Source organism: Amblyraja radiata, chromosome 38 (genome assembly GCF_010909765.2).
Source record: "Amblyraja radiata isolate CabotCenter1 chromosome 38, sAmbRad1.1.pri, whole genome shotgun sequence".
In the NCBI taxonomy this organism is placed as follows: Eukaryota; Metazoa; Chordata; class Chondrichthyes; order Rajiformes; family Rajidae; genus Amblyraja; species Amblyraja radiata.
The window spans coordinates 4,025,835-4,043,273 of record NC_045993.1 but is presented as its reverse complement, the minus strand read 5'-3'; the positions used below and the strand labels follow the sequence as shown (position 1 = coordinate 4,043,273).

General features: G+C 44.1%; 1 protein-coding gene across 2 annotated transcripts; it reads left to right on the top strand.

The window, feature by feature from the left end:
* Positions 1-853: 853 nt before the first annotated feature.
* mief1 (mitochondrial elongation factor 1) lies at positions 854-16,808 on the top strand. 2 transcript variants are annotated; one of them, XM_033013526.1, is made up of 6 exons: positions 854-938; positions 3,983-4,301; positions 9,391-9,550; positions 11,123-11,297; positions 11,931-12,184; positions 13,067-16,808. In XM_033013526.1, the coding sequence occupies exons 3-6, from the start codon at positions 9,407-9,409 to the stop codon at positions 13,871-13,873; spliced, it is 1,380 nt and encodes a 459-aa protein (XP_032869417.1). In that variant the 5' UTR covers positions 854-938; positions 3,983-4,301; positions 9,391-9,406; the 3' UTR covers positions 13,874-16,808. The 2 variants fall into 2 exon arrangements, with proteins under 2 accessions (XP_032869417.1, XP_032869416.1); XM_033013525.1 differs by lacking the exon at positions 854-938 and having other exon boundaries at positions 4,171-4,301; positions 11,928-12,184.
* Positions 16,809-17,439: the final 631 nt, after the last annotated feature.

Here is a 17,439-nt window from a genome sequence, read left to right as displayed (position 1 = left end):
AGCTGTAGCAGCGGCAGCAGCGGCGGAGACCCGACTCGGCACCGAAGCTGTAGCGGCGGCGGCGGCAGCGGCAGCGGAGACCCGACTCGGCCCCGAAGCTGTGGCGGAGGCAGCGGCAGCGGAGACCTGACTCGGCCCTGGAGCTGTGGCGGCGGCAGCGGCTGCAGCAGCGGTAGCGGAGACACGACTCGGCCCCGAAGCTGTCGCGGAGGCAGCAGAAGGAGGACAAAGAGGGAAGAGACAGAGACTTTAAGATTTTGCCTTCCACCACAGTGAGGAGGTGTTTGGTGAACTCATTGTGGTGGATGTTAAATTTGTGTTGATTGTGTGTTTTTGTCATTTTTTAAATTATATGTATGACTGCAGGGAATCAAAATTTCGTTCAGACCGAAAGGTCTGAATGACAATAAAACGAATCTAATCTAATCTAATCTAATCTAATCTAGCGACATCTTCACCAAATCTGCACACGCACGCATATTGGTCGATGAGGGCAAGTTGGGCCCAAGGGCCTGTTTAGAAACATAGAAATTAGGTGCAGGAGTAGGCCATTCGGCCCTTCGAGCCTGCACCGCCATTCAATATGATCATGGCTGATCATCCAACTCAGTATCCCGTACCTGCCTTCTCTCCATACCCTCTGATCCCCTTAGCCACAAGGGCCAGTTTCCACACTGTATGACCATGACTCTATCCTCTTAAATATTCTCTGCCGTCTTTCCACCTTAATTCCTGTCTATTGTCCACATCTATCTCTGCTTAATTGGTCAACATGTAGGTCAGCATGGGCATGTCGGGCTGAAGGGCCTGTCCCTGGGACGTGTGACGTAAGCGCGCACGGCGTGACCCGGACGTGGTTGCGGGCGGGGTCGGTTCCTGGACGCCATGTTGTCCGTCCTCGGGCCAAGCGGGAGCGCGATGGCGGCGTGAAGGACAAGGTGAGGAATCCCAGCGCCGGGACTCTGCGTTCGCAGGGCGGGCGGGCTCGGTCGGTCCGGGATGTTTAACAACCCGACACGGAGCGGCCGCGGCGGGAATCGGCCTTTCTCATCGCGGACAGTCTCGGGACCTCAAAATAGCGGTGACTGGCAGGAGATCCGGCCAATGGGAGCGCGCGGTGGGGAGGTGGGATCCAATCAGCGCTGGTGTGGGCGGGACTTCCACCGCTGTCCGGCGAACTTCCGGTGCCTGGTTAACCTGGAGTTTGGCTTGTTGTTGGTTTGTGTTATTAGAGGTTTATTATAGGTTTAGGGTTATTATTGGGTTACTAGAGGTTTGGGGTTATTAGAGGTTTATTATAGGTTTGGGTTATTATTGGGTTACTAGAGGCTTGGGGTTATTAGAGGTTTATTATAGGTTTGGGTTATTATTGGGTTACTAGAGGCTTGGGGTTATTAGAGGTTTATTATAGGTTTAGGTTATTATTGGGTTACTAGAGGTTTGGGGTTATTAGAGGTTTAGGGTTATTATTGGGTTACTAGAGGTTTGGGGTTATTAGAGGTTTATTATAGGTTTAGGGTTATTATTGGGTTACTAGAGGTTTGGGGTTATTAGAGGTTTAGGGTTATTATTGGGTTACTAGAGGTTTGGGGTTATTAGAGGTTTATTATAGGTTTAGGTTTATTATTGGGTTACTAGAGGTTTGGGGTTATTAGAGGTTTAGGGTTATTATTGGGTTACTAGAGGTTTGGGGTTATTAGAGGTTTATTATAGGTTTAGGGTTATTATTGGGTTACTAGAGGTTTGGGGTTATTAGAGGTTTATTATAGGTTTAGGGCTATTATTGGGTTACTAGAGGTTTGGGGTTATTAGAGGTTTATTATAGGTTTGGGTTATTATTGGGTTACTAGAGGTTTGGGGTTATTAGAGGTTTATTATAGGTTTGGGTTATTATTGGGTTACTAGAGGTTTGGGGTTATTAGAGGTTTATTATAGTTTTAGGTTATTATTGGGTTACTAGAGGCTTGGGGTTATTAGAGGTTTATTATAGGTTTGGGGTTATTATTGGGTTACTAGAGGTTTGGGGTTATTAGAGGTTTATTATAGGTTTGGGTTATTATTGGGTTACTAGAGGTTTGGGGTTATTAGAGGTTTATTATAGGTTTAGGTTATTATTGGGTTACTAGAGGTTTGGGGTTATTAGAGGTTTATTATAGGTTTGGGTTATTATTGGGTTACTAGAAGTTTGGGGTTATTAGAGGTTTATTATAGGTTTGGGTCTGTGGTAGGTTTGTTGTTAGTTTGGGGTTATTATTGGTTTATTATTGATTTGGGTTATTATAGATTTGTTATTGGTTTGGGTTAAATTATTGGTTTTGGGTTATTCTAAGTTTAAGATTTTTAATTGTTTGGTGGTTTATTACTGGTTTGGGCCCAATACTGGTTTTGGGTTTGTTATTGTTACATGTACCAGTAAAATTGGCACATGTCACATAGAAACATAGAAAATAGGTGCAGGAGGAGGCCATTCGGCCCTTCGAGCCAGCACCGCCATCCATTGTGATCATGGCTGATCGTCCCCTATCAATAACCCGTGTCTGCCTTCTCCCCATATCCCTTGACTCCACTAACCCCTAGAGCTCTATCTAACTCTCTCTTAAATCCATCCAGTGATTTGGCCTCCACTGCCCTCTGTGGCAGGGAATTCCATAAATTCACAACTCTCTGGGTGAAAAAGTTTTTTCTCACCTCAGTCTTAAATGACCTCCCCTTTATTCTAAGACTGTGGCCCCTGGTTCTGGACTCGCCCAACATTGGGAAAATTTTTCCTGCATCTAGCCTGTCCAGTCCTTTTATAATTTTATATGTTTCGATAAGATCCCCCTCATCCTTCTAAACTCCAGTGAATACAAGCCTAGTCTTTTCAATCTTTCCTCATATGACAGTCCCGCCATCCCAGGGATCAATCTCGTGAACCTACGCTGCACCAATCTCGTGAACCTACATGAACAGTAAAAATATTTGTTTTGCATACTATCCAATCAAATCCGATACTATTATACATAAATACAATCAAGACAAGCTCAAGTACAATAAGTGGTGCAAAAGGGAAGATACACAATGCAGAATATAGTTTGCCTGTGGCTGAGCAGAGTTTTACTCCAGGTAGACACAAAGTGTTGGACACAAACTCAGAGGGTCCAGCAGCATCTTTGGAGAAAAAGGATATGTTTCAGGTTGGGACCCTTCAGAGTACAGGTTCATAGTTGTGAAGAAGGGTTGTGACCCGAAACCTTACCTATTCCTTTTCCCCTGAGATGCTGTCTGACCGGCTGAGTTACTCCAGCATTTTGTGACTATCTTTGGTATAAACCAGCATCTGTAGTTCTTTGTCACGAGGATACCAGACTAGAGTGTTTCGGCCAAGAAGGCAGGAAGTCTTTCAAAATGACGGAGTGTGCAAAATTTCACATCTGAGATAACACAGAATTGGTGATGCACAAGATCTCTGTTAGAAACAAGCAGCCAGTATGGCCTGTGCTTCACATTCTGCTGTAAATCTGTTACTATTAGAGTCATAGAGTATTACAGTGTGGAAACTGTACCGGCCAACATTTCCCAGCTACACTAGTCCCATGTGCTAACATTTGGACCATATCCCTCCAAACATGTCCTATCCATATACCTGCTAACTGCTTCTTAAATGTTGGGGTAGTCCCTGCCTCAACTACCTCCTCTGGCAGCTTGACCCATACACATATCACCCTCTGTGTGAAAAAGGTACCCCTTAGATTCCTATTAAATATTTTTCTCTTCACCTTAAACTTATGACCGATGTCCTCTTGTCCTCGATTCACCTACTCTGGGCAAGAAACTTTATACAGTACTGTGCGTCTATCCGATCTATTCTTCTCATGATTTTGTACACCTCTATAAGATCATCCCTCATCCTCCTGCACTCCAAGGAATAGAGTCCCAGCCTACTCAACCTCTGCCTATAGCTCAGATCCTCCAGAGTCAATTTTTCTTTTCGGTTTCTCAGGCATGGCGAAGATGATCTTCTGACTGGAGAGCGTCCCCGGTCGATTTTCCCGGCCGATTCTCCTGTCATGGCAGCCTGGTCTCGTGTGGCTGTGTTGAACCTTTACCGCTCTCTGCTGCGTGAGGGACGGCGTCTGCGATACACCGACCGAGAGTTCTACTATACATCCATCAAGCGGGAATTCAGAAAGAACCAACATCTCAGCGGGGAAGAAGAGAAGGCGCAACAACTGGAAAAGGGCCTCTATTTTCTCGAGAGCAAGATTGGAGGCCTGGTTTAATTTGCTGCTAAAACATAACATCAAATTTCAAACTTGTTGGTAGGTTCTTCCTCTGTTGTGTAAGCTCAGTAAGCATTCCATGTATCCCAGGCAAATTATTAGACCGCAGAAATGCTTCATTCTCCAAAAAGCTGTGGATAATTTTATAGTATTTCATTGCATGAGCATTCTGAACACTTCCTTCTGCTAAGGTGCTATAGGGTATTCAATTATTTGTAACTTACTGATTAGATTATTTGTATCATGTGGATATTCTATTTTCAGTGGTTCTTCCCTGAAACTGGGTCAGCTTTATCTCACTTTCACCGTCACTTCGCAACCTGAATTGTGATTTTATACTTCCCACAGTTAGATTCAGATTCAGATTCAATTTTAATTGTCATTGTCAGTGTACAGTACAGAGACAACGAAATGCATTTAGCATCTCCCTGGAAGAGCGACATAGCAAATGATTTGAATAAATAATAATAAGTGTCCGGGGGGGGGGGGGGGTGATTGGCAGTCACCGAGGTACGTTGTTGAGTAGAGTGACAGCCGCCGGGAAGAAGCTGTTCCTGGACCTGCTGGTTCGGCAACGGAGAGACCTGTAGCGCCTCCCGGATGGTAGGAGGGTAAACAGTCCATGGTTGGGGTGAGAGCAGTCCTTGGCGATGCTGAGCGCCCTCCGCAGACAACGCTTGCTTTGGACAGACTCAATGGAGGGGAGCGAGGAACCGGTGATGCGTTGGGCAATTTTCACCACCCTCTGCAATGCCTTCCGGTCGGAGACAGAGCAGTTGCCATACCATACTGTGATGCAGTTGGTAAGGATGCTCTCGATGGTGCAGCGGTAGAAGTTCACCAGGATCTGAGGAGACAGATGGACCTTCTTCAGTCTCCTCAGGAAGAAGAGACGCTGGTGAGCCTTCTTGATCAGAGTTGAGGTATTGTGGGTCCAAGAGAGGTCATCGGAGATGTTGACTCCCAGGAACCTGAAGCTAGAAACACGTTCCACCTCCGTCCCGTTAATGTGGATGGGGGTGTGCGTGCCGCCCCTGGACTTCCTGAAGTCTACAATGAGCTCCTTGGTCTTCTTGGAGTTAAGGGCCAGGTTGTTGTCAGCGCACCATGCTGCTAAGTGCTGGACCTCCTCCCTATAGGCCGACTCATCGTTGTTGCTGATGAGGCCAATCACCGTTGTATCATCTGCATACTTGATGATGGTGTTAGTACCATGTACAGGTGTGCAGTCATAGGTGAAGAGGGAGTAGAGGAGGGGGCTCAGCACACAGCCCTGTGGAACGCCGGTGTTCAGGGTGAGGGTTGAAGAGGTGTGCTTGTCTAACCTAACAGACTGGGGTCTGTTGGTTAGAAAGTCCAGTATCCAGTTGCAGAGGGAGGGGTCGATGCCCAGGTTACCGAGTTTGGTGATCAGTTTTGATGGTATAATGGTGTTGAATGCTGAGCTGTAATCGATGAACAGCATTCTTACATAAGTGTCTCTGTTGTCGAGGTGGGAGAGGGCGGAGTGAAGTGCCGTTGAGATGGCATCCTCCGTACTCCTGTTCTTGCGGTAGGCAAACTGATAGGGATCCAGTGTGGGGGGTAGGCAGCTGTTGAGGTGTGCCAGGACCAGCCTCTCGAAGCACTTGGTGATGATGGGAGTAAGTGCAACGGGGCGGAAGTCGTTGAGGCTTGCCGCAGTGGAGTGTTTTGGCACTGGCACGATGGAGGTGGTTTTAAGGCACGTGGGGACAACTGATTGGGCAAGTGACAGGTTGAAGATGTCAGTCCAGATGTCTGTCAGCTGCGCAGCACAGGCCCTGAGCACGCGCCCGGGGATGCCGTCAGGGCCAGCAGCTTTACGTGCATTAGTCCTACTCAGTGCCACGTATACGTCGTAGGGGGTGAGTGTGAGGGGTTGGTGATCGGCAGGTAGCACAGCCTTGATGGCTGTCTCTAGATTGTCCCTGTCGAAGCGGCCATAGAAGTGATTAAGCTCCTCAAGGAAGGAGGCGTCGCTGGATGTGGGGGTGGTGTTGGAGGGTCTGTAGTCCGTGATGGCCTGGATGCCTTGCCACATGCGTCAGGGGTCGGAGTTGTCGTTGAAGTGCTCCTCAATCCTGAGCTTATGGCAGTGCTTGGCCTTCTTGATGCCCCTCTTCAGGTTAGCCCTGGCTGAACTGTAGGCTCGAGCATCGCCTGACCTGAAAGCGGTGTCCCGTGCTTTCAGCAGTAGCCTGACCTCGCTGTTCATCCATGGCTTCTGATTCGGGAATATGGTCACCTGTTTGAGGGAGGTGACACTATTGATGGTGGAGTTTATAAAGTCCAGAACAGAGGATGTGTAGGAATCAATGTCCGTGTGGGAGTCAAGGGTGGCCTGGGCTGCAAACGCCTTCCAGTCAGTGTTTCCAAAACACTGCTGAAGTGTGAAGTCCGCTTCCTCTGACCAGACTTTAACTGTCCTCACAGTTGGTTGCTGGTTGCCCTCATCTATTTTAAAAGGACAACAGTGGAGGTGATGACACCATCTTCTAAGTTCTATGTGAAATTGCCCCTTGGTTCCATTTTAAGTCTTTCCTCTCACCCGCCGCCTGCACCCTCTAGTTTTTGATTCCCACTTTCATAAGATCATAAGTGATAATAGCTGAATTTGGCCATTCGGCCCATCAAGTCTACTCCGCCATTCAATCATGGCTGATCTATCACTCCCTCCGAACCCCATTCTCCTGCCTTCTCCCCATAACCTCTGACACCCGTACTAATCAAGAATCTATCTATCTCTACCTTAAAAATATCCATGGCCTCCACAGGCTTATGTGGCAAAGAATTCCACCGATTCACCTCCCTCTGACTAAAGAAATTCCTCCTCATCTCCCTCCTAAAAGAACATCCGTTAATTCTGAGGCAATGACCTCTAGTCCTAGACTCTCCCACTAGTGGAAACATCCTCTCCACATCCACTCTATCCGAGCCTTTCACTATTCTGTACGTTTCAATATGTTTCCTGGGGAAAATACTATGCATTCACCTTATATATGCCCCTCGTGATTTTATTCATCTTTATAAGAATACCCCCAGTCTCCTACGCTCCAAGGCAATGAGGGAATATTTTTCAATGGTATTTATCTTGATTTACATGAACAAACCCACACAAATAGAATTAGGCAAGATGTCACTGTGACCTTCTGTGGTTCCTCACCAATTAGTGCAAAGTATTGGACATACTGAATGTTTCTTCTGTTGAGTACTGAGTGCAATGCTAACAGACATCTAAAGGAGGAAAAATAATTTACCATGCCCATCATTATTTCACAATTTTGGAAAATATAAGAAATGTTGGCAGGAGAGAAGCCATTTGGCCCCTTGACTACATCCACATGAAGCTTCTTTGAAGGTTCATTGTGTTCCTCCTTGTTTTTTGTCCTGGACAAACTTGGAAATGTTCCCTTTGGTGTCCTCAGCCAGATCATTGGTATAGATAGTGAATAATCAGGGCCCAAGCACCAGTCCCTATGGTACTCCATGTCACAACCTGCTTCCCTGAGAAAGGACCAGTGTATTACCAGTTTTTGTTTTTCTCTCTGTTAAGAAATTCTCTCATTCCATTCTGGTATATTACTCCCAATTCCAGGTACCCCAACCGTGTTGAAAGCCTTCAGAAAATCCAAATACACCATCTTCTCTTCTAGATACATCCTCAAAATATCTTCAGTGGTTTAGTTCAGAGATACAGTGCAGAAACGGTCCCTTCGGCCCACTAAGTCCGCAACGACCAGCGATCCCTGTACACTAACAGCGGCACGGTGGGGTAGCAGTAGAGCTACTGTTGAATGTTGGAAAAATAGACTCAGGTTCGATCCTGACTATGGGTGCTTGTCTGTACGGAATTTGTACGTTCTCCCCATGTGAGGGTTTTCGCCGAGATCTTCAGTTTCCTCCCACACCCCAAAGAGGTAGAGGTTTGTAGGTTAATCAGCTTGGTATAAATGTAAAATTGTCCCTCGTGTGTGTAGGATAGTGTTAGTGTGCGGTGATCGCAGGTCGGTGCGGACTCGGTGGGCCGAAGGACCTGTTTCCGCGCTGTATCTCTAAACTAAACTAAACTATCACAATCCTACACACTGGGGACAATTTACAATTTTCACCAAAGCCAAGTAACCTCCAAACTTGTGCGTCTTTGGAGATTAATCAAATATGATTATGGTTCCCTTTATAAATCTTTGTTAACTATGCAATATTAATTTCTAAGCATCCTGATATTTGCATCCTTAAAACCTGAAATAATCTTCAGGCATTTAATATTTCTAGTGGATTATTAAAAATATGAATGAATGAAGTTTATTTCGGTCATACATTAAAAAGAACAAAACTTTACAATCTGTGTGAATATGAACCAACACTGTATCCATTTCACACAACATTCAAATTCAAGTTCAAGTTTATTGTCATGTGTCCCTGATAGGACAATGAAATTCACATAATCAATGACCGAAAAAGGAATAGGCTGAAGCCACAAAGCTTATTTTTCTCGAGTATATCTTGTAATAATAGTTATGAGAGGGCAATAATAGTTATTTGGAAATAATGCATTGATTATTGGTGTTTTAAATTAAAGTAGAATGTGCTGTAAAAAGTATAATGTAGAATGAGTTATATGCTAACATACCTCTGTTGGTTGCTCTGGGCTTGTAGGTTTGAGGCTTACATTAGGAATTGACCCAGGACCCACCTGAGAAAACAGTCTTGATTCTCAAGTTAGACACAAAAAGCTGGAGTAACTTTGTGGGTCATGCGGCATCTCTGGAGAAAAGGAATATGTGTCGAGACCCTTCTTCAGACTGAGAGTCAAGGGGAACCCCATCTTCTCCACAGATGCTGTCTGACCTGCTGAGTTACTCCATCTTTTTGTATCTATCTTTGGTTTAAACCAGCTTCTGCAGTTCCTTCCTACACGTTGATTCTCAAGTGTTGTCAGTTGATGTGTTAGGCCACGCCTGTTCAGGAAGCCAGTTATCATCGGTGGTTTTTCTGGTTCCAGGTCAACATTCTTCCTCATCAGGCACCACCCAATCAGTCTAAATTAAAGGAGAATGGATTCTGTCACTTTAAGTGACAAAGAATATTAACACACTTTCTTTTCTAGGTGCCCTCGGTTCATAATGGCCGGCATGGGAGAAGGAAAAGGCAAGAAAGGCGATAATGGGGTTGGGAATGCCATCGACTTTGTCCTGTCGAATGCCAGGCTAGTGTTGGGTGTCGGTGGAGCTGCTGTGTTGGGCATTGCAACATTGGCTGTGAAGAGGGTAAGAATATCGTCATCATTTTCTATTTTTCTTCATGCCAAAAGTTTTCAAATCATTTTTAAACCATAATGGAGAAAATGGAACGCATCTTGTATAATATTCTCAAAAGCATCCTAATTCATGATAGGAGCTGAATTAGGCCATTTGGCCCATCAAGACTACTTCGCCATTCAATAGTGGCTGATCTATCTCCCCTCCTAACCCCATTCTCCTGCCTTCTCCCCATAACCCCTGGCACCCGTACTAAACAAGAATCTATCCATCTCCCTTTTAAAAAATATCCATTGATGGCTTCCACAGCCTTCTATGGCAAAGAATTCCACAGATTCACCACCCTCTGACTAAAGAAATTCCTTCTCATCTCCTCCCGAAAGGAACGTCCTTTAATTCTGAGGCTATGATCTCTAGTCCAAAACTCTCCCACTAGTGGAAACATCCTCCACATCCACTCTATCCAAGCCTTTCACTATTCGATGATAAGATTCTTTCAAACCTCGACCCTGTCCATGTTAACTATTGCTCGAACAATGCTTCCATTTCTCTAAGATAGATGTGATGTTTCGGCTCAAGACCCATTTCTTTACATTGCCCTATTCTCTTCCTACAATAATTCCTGTCTCTGAATATATTGAGACCTTCCAATTCTGCCTCTGCTGCATCTGTAGTATTAACCCCTCCTTTGACAGATGTACCTTTAGCTGCCCACACCCTAAATTTATTTATTTTAAATTTCCTTGTCTCCCTTTCTAATTTTTCAATAATTTGGCCAAAGCTTAGATTTATTCTCACCTGGATTTTGTTTGGTAACTTTCCTCTGAAGCACCTTGGACATCTGATCTTTATCAACGGGGCTTGTTGTCATTTCAGTGGGTATTGCGTACAGTTTTGGTCTCCTAATCTGAGGAAAGACATTCTTGCCATAGAGGGAGTACAGAGCAGGTTCACCAGACTGATTCCTGGGATGGCAGGACTTTCATATGAAGAAAGACTGGATAGACTCGGCTTGTACACGCTAGAATTTAGACGATTGAGGGGGGATCTTATAGAAACTTACAAAATTCTTAAGGGGTTGGACAGGCTAGATGCAGGAAGATTATTCCCGATGTTGGGGAAGTCCAGAACTAGGGGTCACAGTTTAAGGATAAGAGGGAAGTCTTTTAGGACCGAGATGAGAAAATCATTTTTTACACAGAGAGTGGTGAATCTGTGGAATTCTCTGCCACAGAAGGTAGTTGAGGCCAGTTCATTGGATATATTTAAGAGGGAGTTAGATGTGGTCCTTGTGGCTAAAGGGATCAGGGGGTATGGAGAGAAGGCAGGGATGGGATACTGAGTTGGATGATCAGCCATGATCATATCGAATGGCGGTGCAGGCTCGAAGGGCCGAATGACTTACTCCTGCACCTATTTTCTATGTTTCTATGTTTGAAAATTAGGGCAGGGTATATCATGTCACCCAAGGTGATACTAAAGCTGCTTGAATGGGAGCCGGTTTCTTCATCTGTACTGATCTCTTCTTCCTCAGTATCTGTTCCTTCAAGAATCCTGTGCACTTTTGCCTTTACCTTGCAGATGTATGACCGGGCCATCAGTGCCCCCAGTAGCCCCAGCAAGATGGATTTGAGATCTGCGAAGCAAAGCTGGGAGGAGCCCAGCTGGATTGGGGCATCTCCCCGTTTACTGAGCGGGGACATGAAAGTAAACGTCAGCCGATCTCTACAGACGCTGCCCACAACCTGTGAAGCAGGTAAGCAGTCGGGTGCAATCAGTGAACGAAAAACAATGCTGGAGACACTGAGTGGGTCAGGCAGCATCCGTGGAGGGGTCGGATAGACAAAGTTTTGGCCAATTTCTGAGCTGTCATATCTGAGTAACTTCCCTCTAGCAAGGTAATGGAGTAAACATCTCGTCTAGTTCTTAAACCTGCTGTCAGCAATGACTCACTGGTGCCACATTTTAGTCACTTATTCTAGTTTAATTTAGAGATACAGCGCAGAAACAGGCCCTTTGGCCCACCGACTCTACGCTGACCAGCGATGCCCGCACACTACACTAACTTACACACTAGGAACAATTTACAATTTTACCGAGCTTATTAACCGACAAACCTGTACATCTTTGGTGTGGGAGGAAACCGGAACGCCCTGGGAAAACCCACGCAGGTCACGGGGAGAACGTACAGACAGCACCCGTAGTCAGGATTACTGTAAGGCAGCAACTCTACCACTGTGCCGCCAATTTCTATTCACTCGCTGCAGATCATGAACAATGAGACAAACCATACTTGCAGGAACATTTTCATTTTCCAAACATGCATTTGTTTAATGGGACAACTTGTACAACTTGAATTATATTCGCTCTGTTTTGTATCTTGATGCAGATGGTCTCAAGGGTGCTAGTCCAAGTAAGAAAGCCCAAATGGACTTGAAGAGAGCCCGACTCCGCCTGTCCTTACAGGACAAGCTGTTTGCGTACTATCGCAAGCACGTCGTTATTCCGGGTGCGGAAGTGAGCCGAGCCAAGCAGGCTGCATTGGACATCTGCGCAGAGCTGCGGAACTTCATCCACACCAAGCTTCCTGACATGCCCCTCCGGGATATGTACCTCAGTGGCAGTCTGTACGACGACCTACAGGTTTGGGTTCAATCTAATTCAATTAAATTGGTTCAGTTGTACCTGACAGTAGACAACGACCACTTTCTCTGCTACTAAATACTGTGTAGTGTAGACACCAGCATAAGGATAAAAAAATGGATAGATACAAAATGCAGTACCCCTTTTCACTGTACCTCGGTACACATGACAATAAATTAAACTGAACTGATGCTGGAGCAACTCAGCGGGTCAGGCAGCATCTCTGGAGAAAAGGAATAGGTGACGTTTCGGGTCGAGACCCTTCTTCAGACTGCCCTACCGAACCGTGTATTTTATTCAGTTACCACAGAAACAGTTTGTGCTATTCATACACCAGGGCTTACAAACTGTGCTAGTTGACTAATCCAGGAGTTACCCACCCCTGGATAGAATGTGTAGAAATGTTAGAATAGATCAGTGGTACTGGAAAGGGCCTTGAGAAATGTGCATACATCGTTAGGCAATGCAAAGAGAGGGTAGATATTTATTTTGCCCCCCTATGCAATAGTTCTGGATGCTGCTGCTGCTGCTGCAACATAAAGATTACAGAAATATTGCAAATTGGCATGAATCCAAAAGACACAGGTGCCCAGAATCCCCAAGAGATTAATTATTTTATGATTTGGGAACTCCTGGATGTCATATTCACACCCGTTATGCTCCTGAACTAGGGATTCAGATTTACTCAGAATTATCTTTGGATCATGCAGAGAGCAAAAGGAGGGAGTAAGAATATTCAACAGCTGTGGTGAGAGGAATTTTGGGATGTTACCTTGTCACTGTTAGCTATTTTTTTATTGTAGTGCATGTTAGTTACTATAAATGCTTGTCTTAATACAGTAACCTGCTTTAATAACCGTAGAGTTTAATCTGACTCCTTAGGTCATCACTGCAGATCATGTTCAGCTGATGGTACCTTTGATCCTGGAGAAGAATCTCTGGGCTACGATTCCAGGGGAGGAGACTATCATGAATGTCCCTGGATTCTGGCTGGTCCGCAGGGAAAACCTGGAGTACTTTCCCCGCAGCAGCAGCCACTGGGACCGCTGTATTGTGGGTGGTTACCTGTCACCTAAAGTGATGATTGACACATTCGACAAGCTCTTGTCAGGGAGCATCAACTGGCCGGCAATCGGGAGCGTGTTGGACCTCATCATTCGCCCAGTGGTTTCATCCGAAACATTAACTTTAGAGGTTCAGTACGACACGAGTAAAAAATTATTTATTGACTTCTTGCCGTTGTTAGTGATGGAGGACACCATGCTGATTGCCAAACCGCACCGCAACGGCCGGTACGAAAACATGTGGCGGCAAAGCTTTAGAACTGCCGAGACTGCCAAGCTTTGGGCCCAGGACAAAGGGGACGGGGGCTGTCGCTGTTGTTGCCTCAAGATACTGAAGGCCATCTGCAAGTCCAACGCCCCCCTCAACAAGCTGACAGCAAGTCAACTGACCAACGTGATCCTCCACAGTTGCGAGAAGGAATCAGACTGGGCAGCAGAGATGCTGGCTGACAAATTCCTTCTGGTTCTCAAAGAACTGATTAGTTACTTGGAGCAAGGCTTCTTGCCGTGCAGTTTAGATACCAAAGTGAACTTGTTCTTGGAACTTACAGAAGAGGAGATAGATGATTTGGGATACATGCTGTACTGTTCCCTATCTGAGCCGGAGACCCTCTTAAACACTTGAATTGGGTGCGGTTGTACACAGAGGTTCATACTTTGATAGTTATCAGGCTTCTCCAGAAGACCAAGTTAGACCATTTAATCATCCTATTGACCAGATGTCTCTGTCCTGCATTTCCTAAACCTGTAATTATGATTGGAAGTTGCATGAAAGTGATTCCGTGGGAAGGGCTTCAATGTTGTTTACAGTTTAGGGAGACGAACAAGATCTAGGCTTGGGATGAGTACTATTTTGCCCATTCTTGAGCCAAATATGAGATATATATTTCCCACCGTTGCACCAAAATATAGAGAAGTAAAATAAAAAACATTTTTAAAGAATTGGAAAGATGTTTTCAAAATTGCAAAACTATTATTAAAGTCAATTTGACTTGTCCAGTTAAATTTTCTGCTGTTTGTTTGAGAACCAATAATTTTTGGGATTGTTACGGGGAGACTACATCTAAAAAGGAATGTACACACAGAGGAATAAATAATATCAAACAGAAATTCAGTGCTCTAAATTTTCCTTTTTTCCTCCACCTGAGTTAATGTGAGAAGCCTTACCACCTCAGTGGGTTGGTTGCACATAATGGTACGTGTGACCTGAAACTTTTAATTCAGCACGCATTCTGACTCCAAAATAAAATAAAAACAGAAAAAGCAGGAAACATTCAGCAGGGCAGGCACCATCTGTAATCAAAAATGACATTTGTGTTCAACACAAAACTCTTTCACTTTCCACAGATACTACCTGGCCTGTCATCTATTTCCCAATATTTTCTGTGCTTATTTCAGATTGCCATTATCGTTTTTTTTTAATATTTCTGTGAAATTAAGATTGATCGGCTCCTGAATGCTTTGAACGATTAGCAAATGAACAAGGAACAGTTGAGTCGGTGGTTACGACGTACTTAACTGCAGTTCCTGACTCGATTGAATCCTCTGGAAAAAATATACAAATTAGTGAATCCAAGACAATATAAATTCAAAATAAAATGGGGAAGGAAACTCATTACATTTTAAATTTAAAGGAGGCATGATTTATTGTGGTGCAGATCATACCTAGCCGATTACAGCAGAAAATGTCTGTACTTAATGGCCTGTGGAACAGTGGACTACATCAATATTCTTATAGAATATTGTGAATGCTGCAAACTGAAATAAGTATTGGAAATGCCATTGTGGACAGGGAAGTACAATTAACGGTTCAAGTTGATGGCCTTTCAACATTTCATATAACTACAACTGATCAATGCCTGTGTTTCTCATGAGAGCTCGCACATAGCTTTTTATCGATTCATTCATTGAAGGTGGGCATCATTGGCAGTGCTGGCATTTATTGTCGGGTGAGTCAGGATTGGCATGCACCCCAGCGAGGGTAAAGTTGGCAGATTACTACCGAGAAGAACATTAATCAACTCGATTAGTTTTTCCAACAACCCAGTCGTATCATGGTTACTGTTGTCATTAAATGCTAGATTAAGTACTTGAATTTAAATTCCTGTAAAAGGAAGCAAACTGCTGCCTCTATATCGTTGAGACAGATTTTTGTAGTCTAGTTCAGTGATTTAACTTAGACCCTGCCATTGATTGATGAAGGTACCAGTACAGTTCCTCCCTCAAATGCTAAACCCCCCCCCCCCTTGTCAAGTCTTGTTTTTATTTTTGTGCAATGAAAGGGTTCCCTCAGTGATACAGCAGTGAAAATGTTTTTCTGCTCCCTATCTATGAAGCCAGGCTGTCTTCTACAGAGAATTACTTTGTGTTTAACTAGCCAGCCGTTACACCTAGTTTAATGAAATATATTTCATTGAATAAATATCCATTTTACTGCATTGATTTGAAAAGTTCTTTGGTGTTGTGAACTTGTATTTTTCTCTAAATGAATACATAGAAATATAGAAAATAGGTGCAGGAGTAGGCCCTTTGAGCCAACACCGCCATTCAATGTGATCATGGCTGATCATCCAAAATCAGTACCCCGTTCCTGCTTTCTCCCCATATCCCTTGATTCCGTTAGCCCCAAGAGCCTGACTATGAAGGTACGGTGTGATTGCACTGGAGAGGGTCCTCCACAGACATGGAGGACTTGAATGATTTTATGTTTTCATGGAGAGTGGTTGAAATTTGTAAATCATGATTGTTGGAGGCACTATCTCACAATATTTAAGTATTTATTTGACATTTGAAACACCATGACACAGTGTCAAAAGCTGAAAATTAGGATTAGGATAGACGATAGCTAAAGTTTCTTCGTTGCTGTATAACTATATTCAGGATTTTGATTATTGCCTTTTCCTAGTTTAGAAGCATACAAGATACTGGTCTTATAAAGTATCAGTATTTAGTTATTGATAAGCTAACATCTGTGGAGAGCAACAACCTATTATTTGTCTACAGATACAAGTACAACTGGCTGTATTTGATTTTTTAAATTTCTATCATCTTGTCATTTACGTTTTACTTTTGTGCTGTTAATGCATTGCTCTTTCTAGGAGCATGTCAAGGGTGATGCTGCTGAACTGGCTGATCTCGAGGTAGAATAGCCGGAGTTGCCGTGAGTGAGATGTTCAGGAGATTAATCTCTGGCTGAAGATTCCAGTTTGCTCATCTGTTGCAATGAGACCCAGGCTCCTGTGTGATGCCAACCCACTATCATCACACCGCATAGAACAGCGACAAATGCTAAAGGCTATGGGGAAGCTATGAGAAATACTAAGGTACAAGATATACATAAGAATGAAAGGAATAGCATGAAATATGGTAGGTTGGAAGGTTTGAGTGGCTCTTTGACTTTTTTTTAAATATACAGCTAGCTGGGGTGGCTCTGTGGAAATATTCTGTGCTGGAATTAAACTTGTTCCACATACTCTCCTGATCCAAGCCCCTGCCTCATGTAATTCCCAAATGGAGGATGGGTAAAACTAGAATGTAATAAAAAGGAACTGCCAAGTCAAGAGAGTTTATTGTCATGTGTCCCAGATAGGACAATGAAATTCCTGCTTTGCATCAGCACAACAGAATATAGTAGGCACGGATACAGAACATATCATATCAGTGTGTCCATACACCATTATATAAATATATACACACAACAATAAATAAGCAGATAAAGTGCCTGCCTTCTCTCCATATCCCTTGATTCCGCTAGCCCCTAGAACTCTATCTAACTCTTTTAAATTAATCCAGTGAATTGGCCTCCACTGCTTTCTGTGGCAGAGAATTCCACAAATTCACAACTCTGGGTGAAAAAGTTTTTTCTCATCTCAGTTTTAAATGGCCTCCTATTTATTCTTAGACTGTGGCCCCTGGTTCTGGACTCCCCCAACATTGGGAACATTTATCCTGCATCTAGCTTGTCCAGTCCTTTTATAATTTTATACGTTTCTATAAGATACCCTCTCATCCTTCTAAATTCCAGTGAATACAGGCCCAGTCTTTCCAATCTTTCCTCACATGACATTCCCGCCATCCCAGGGATTAACCTCGTGAAGCTAGGCTGCACTGCCTCAATAGCAAGGATGTCCTTCCTAAAATTAGGAGACCAAAACTGCACACAATACTCCAGATGCAGTCTCACCAGGGCCC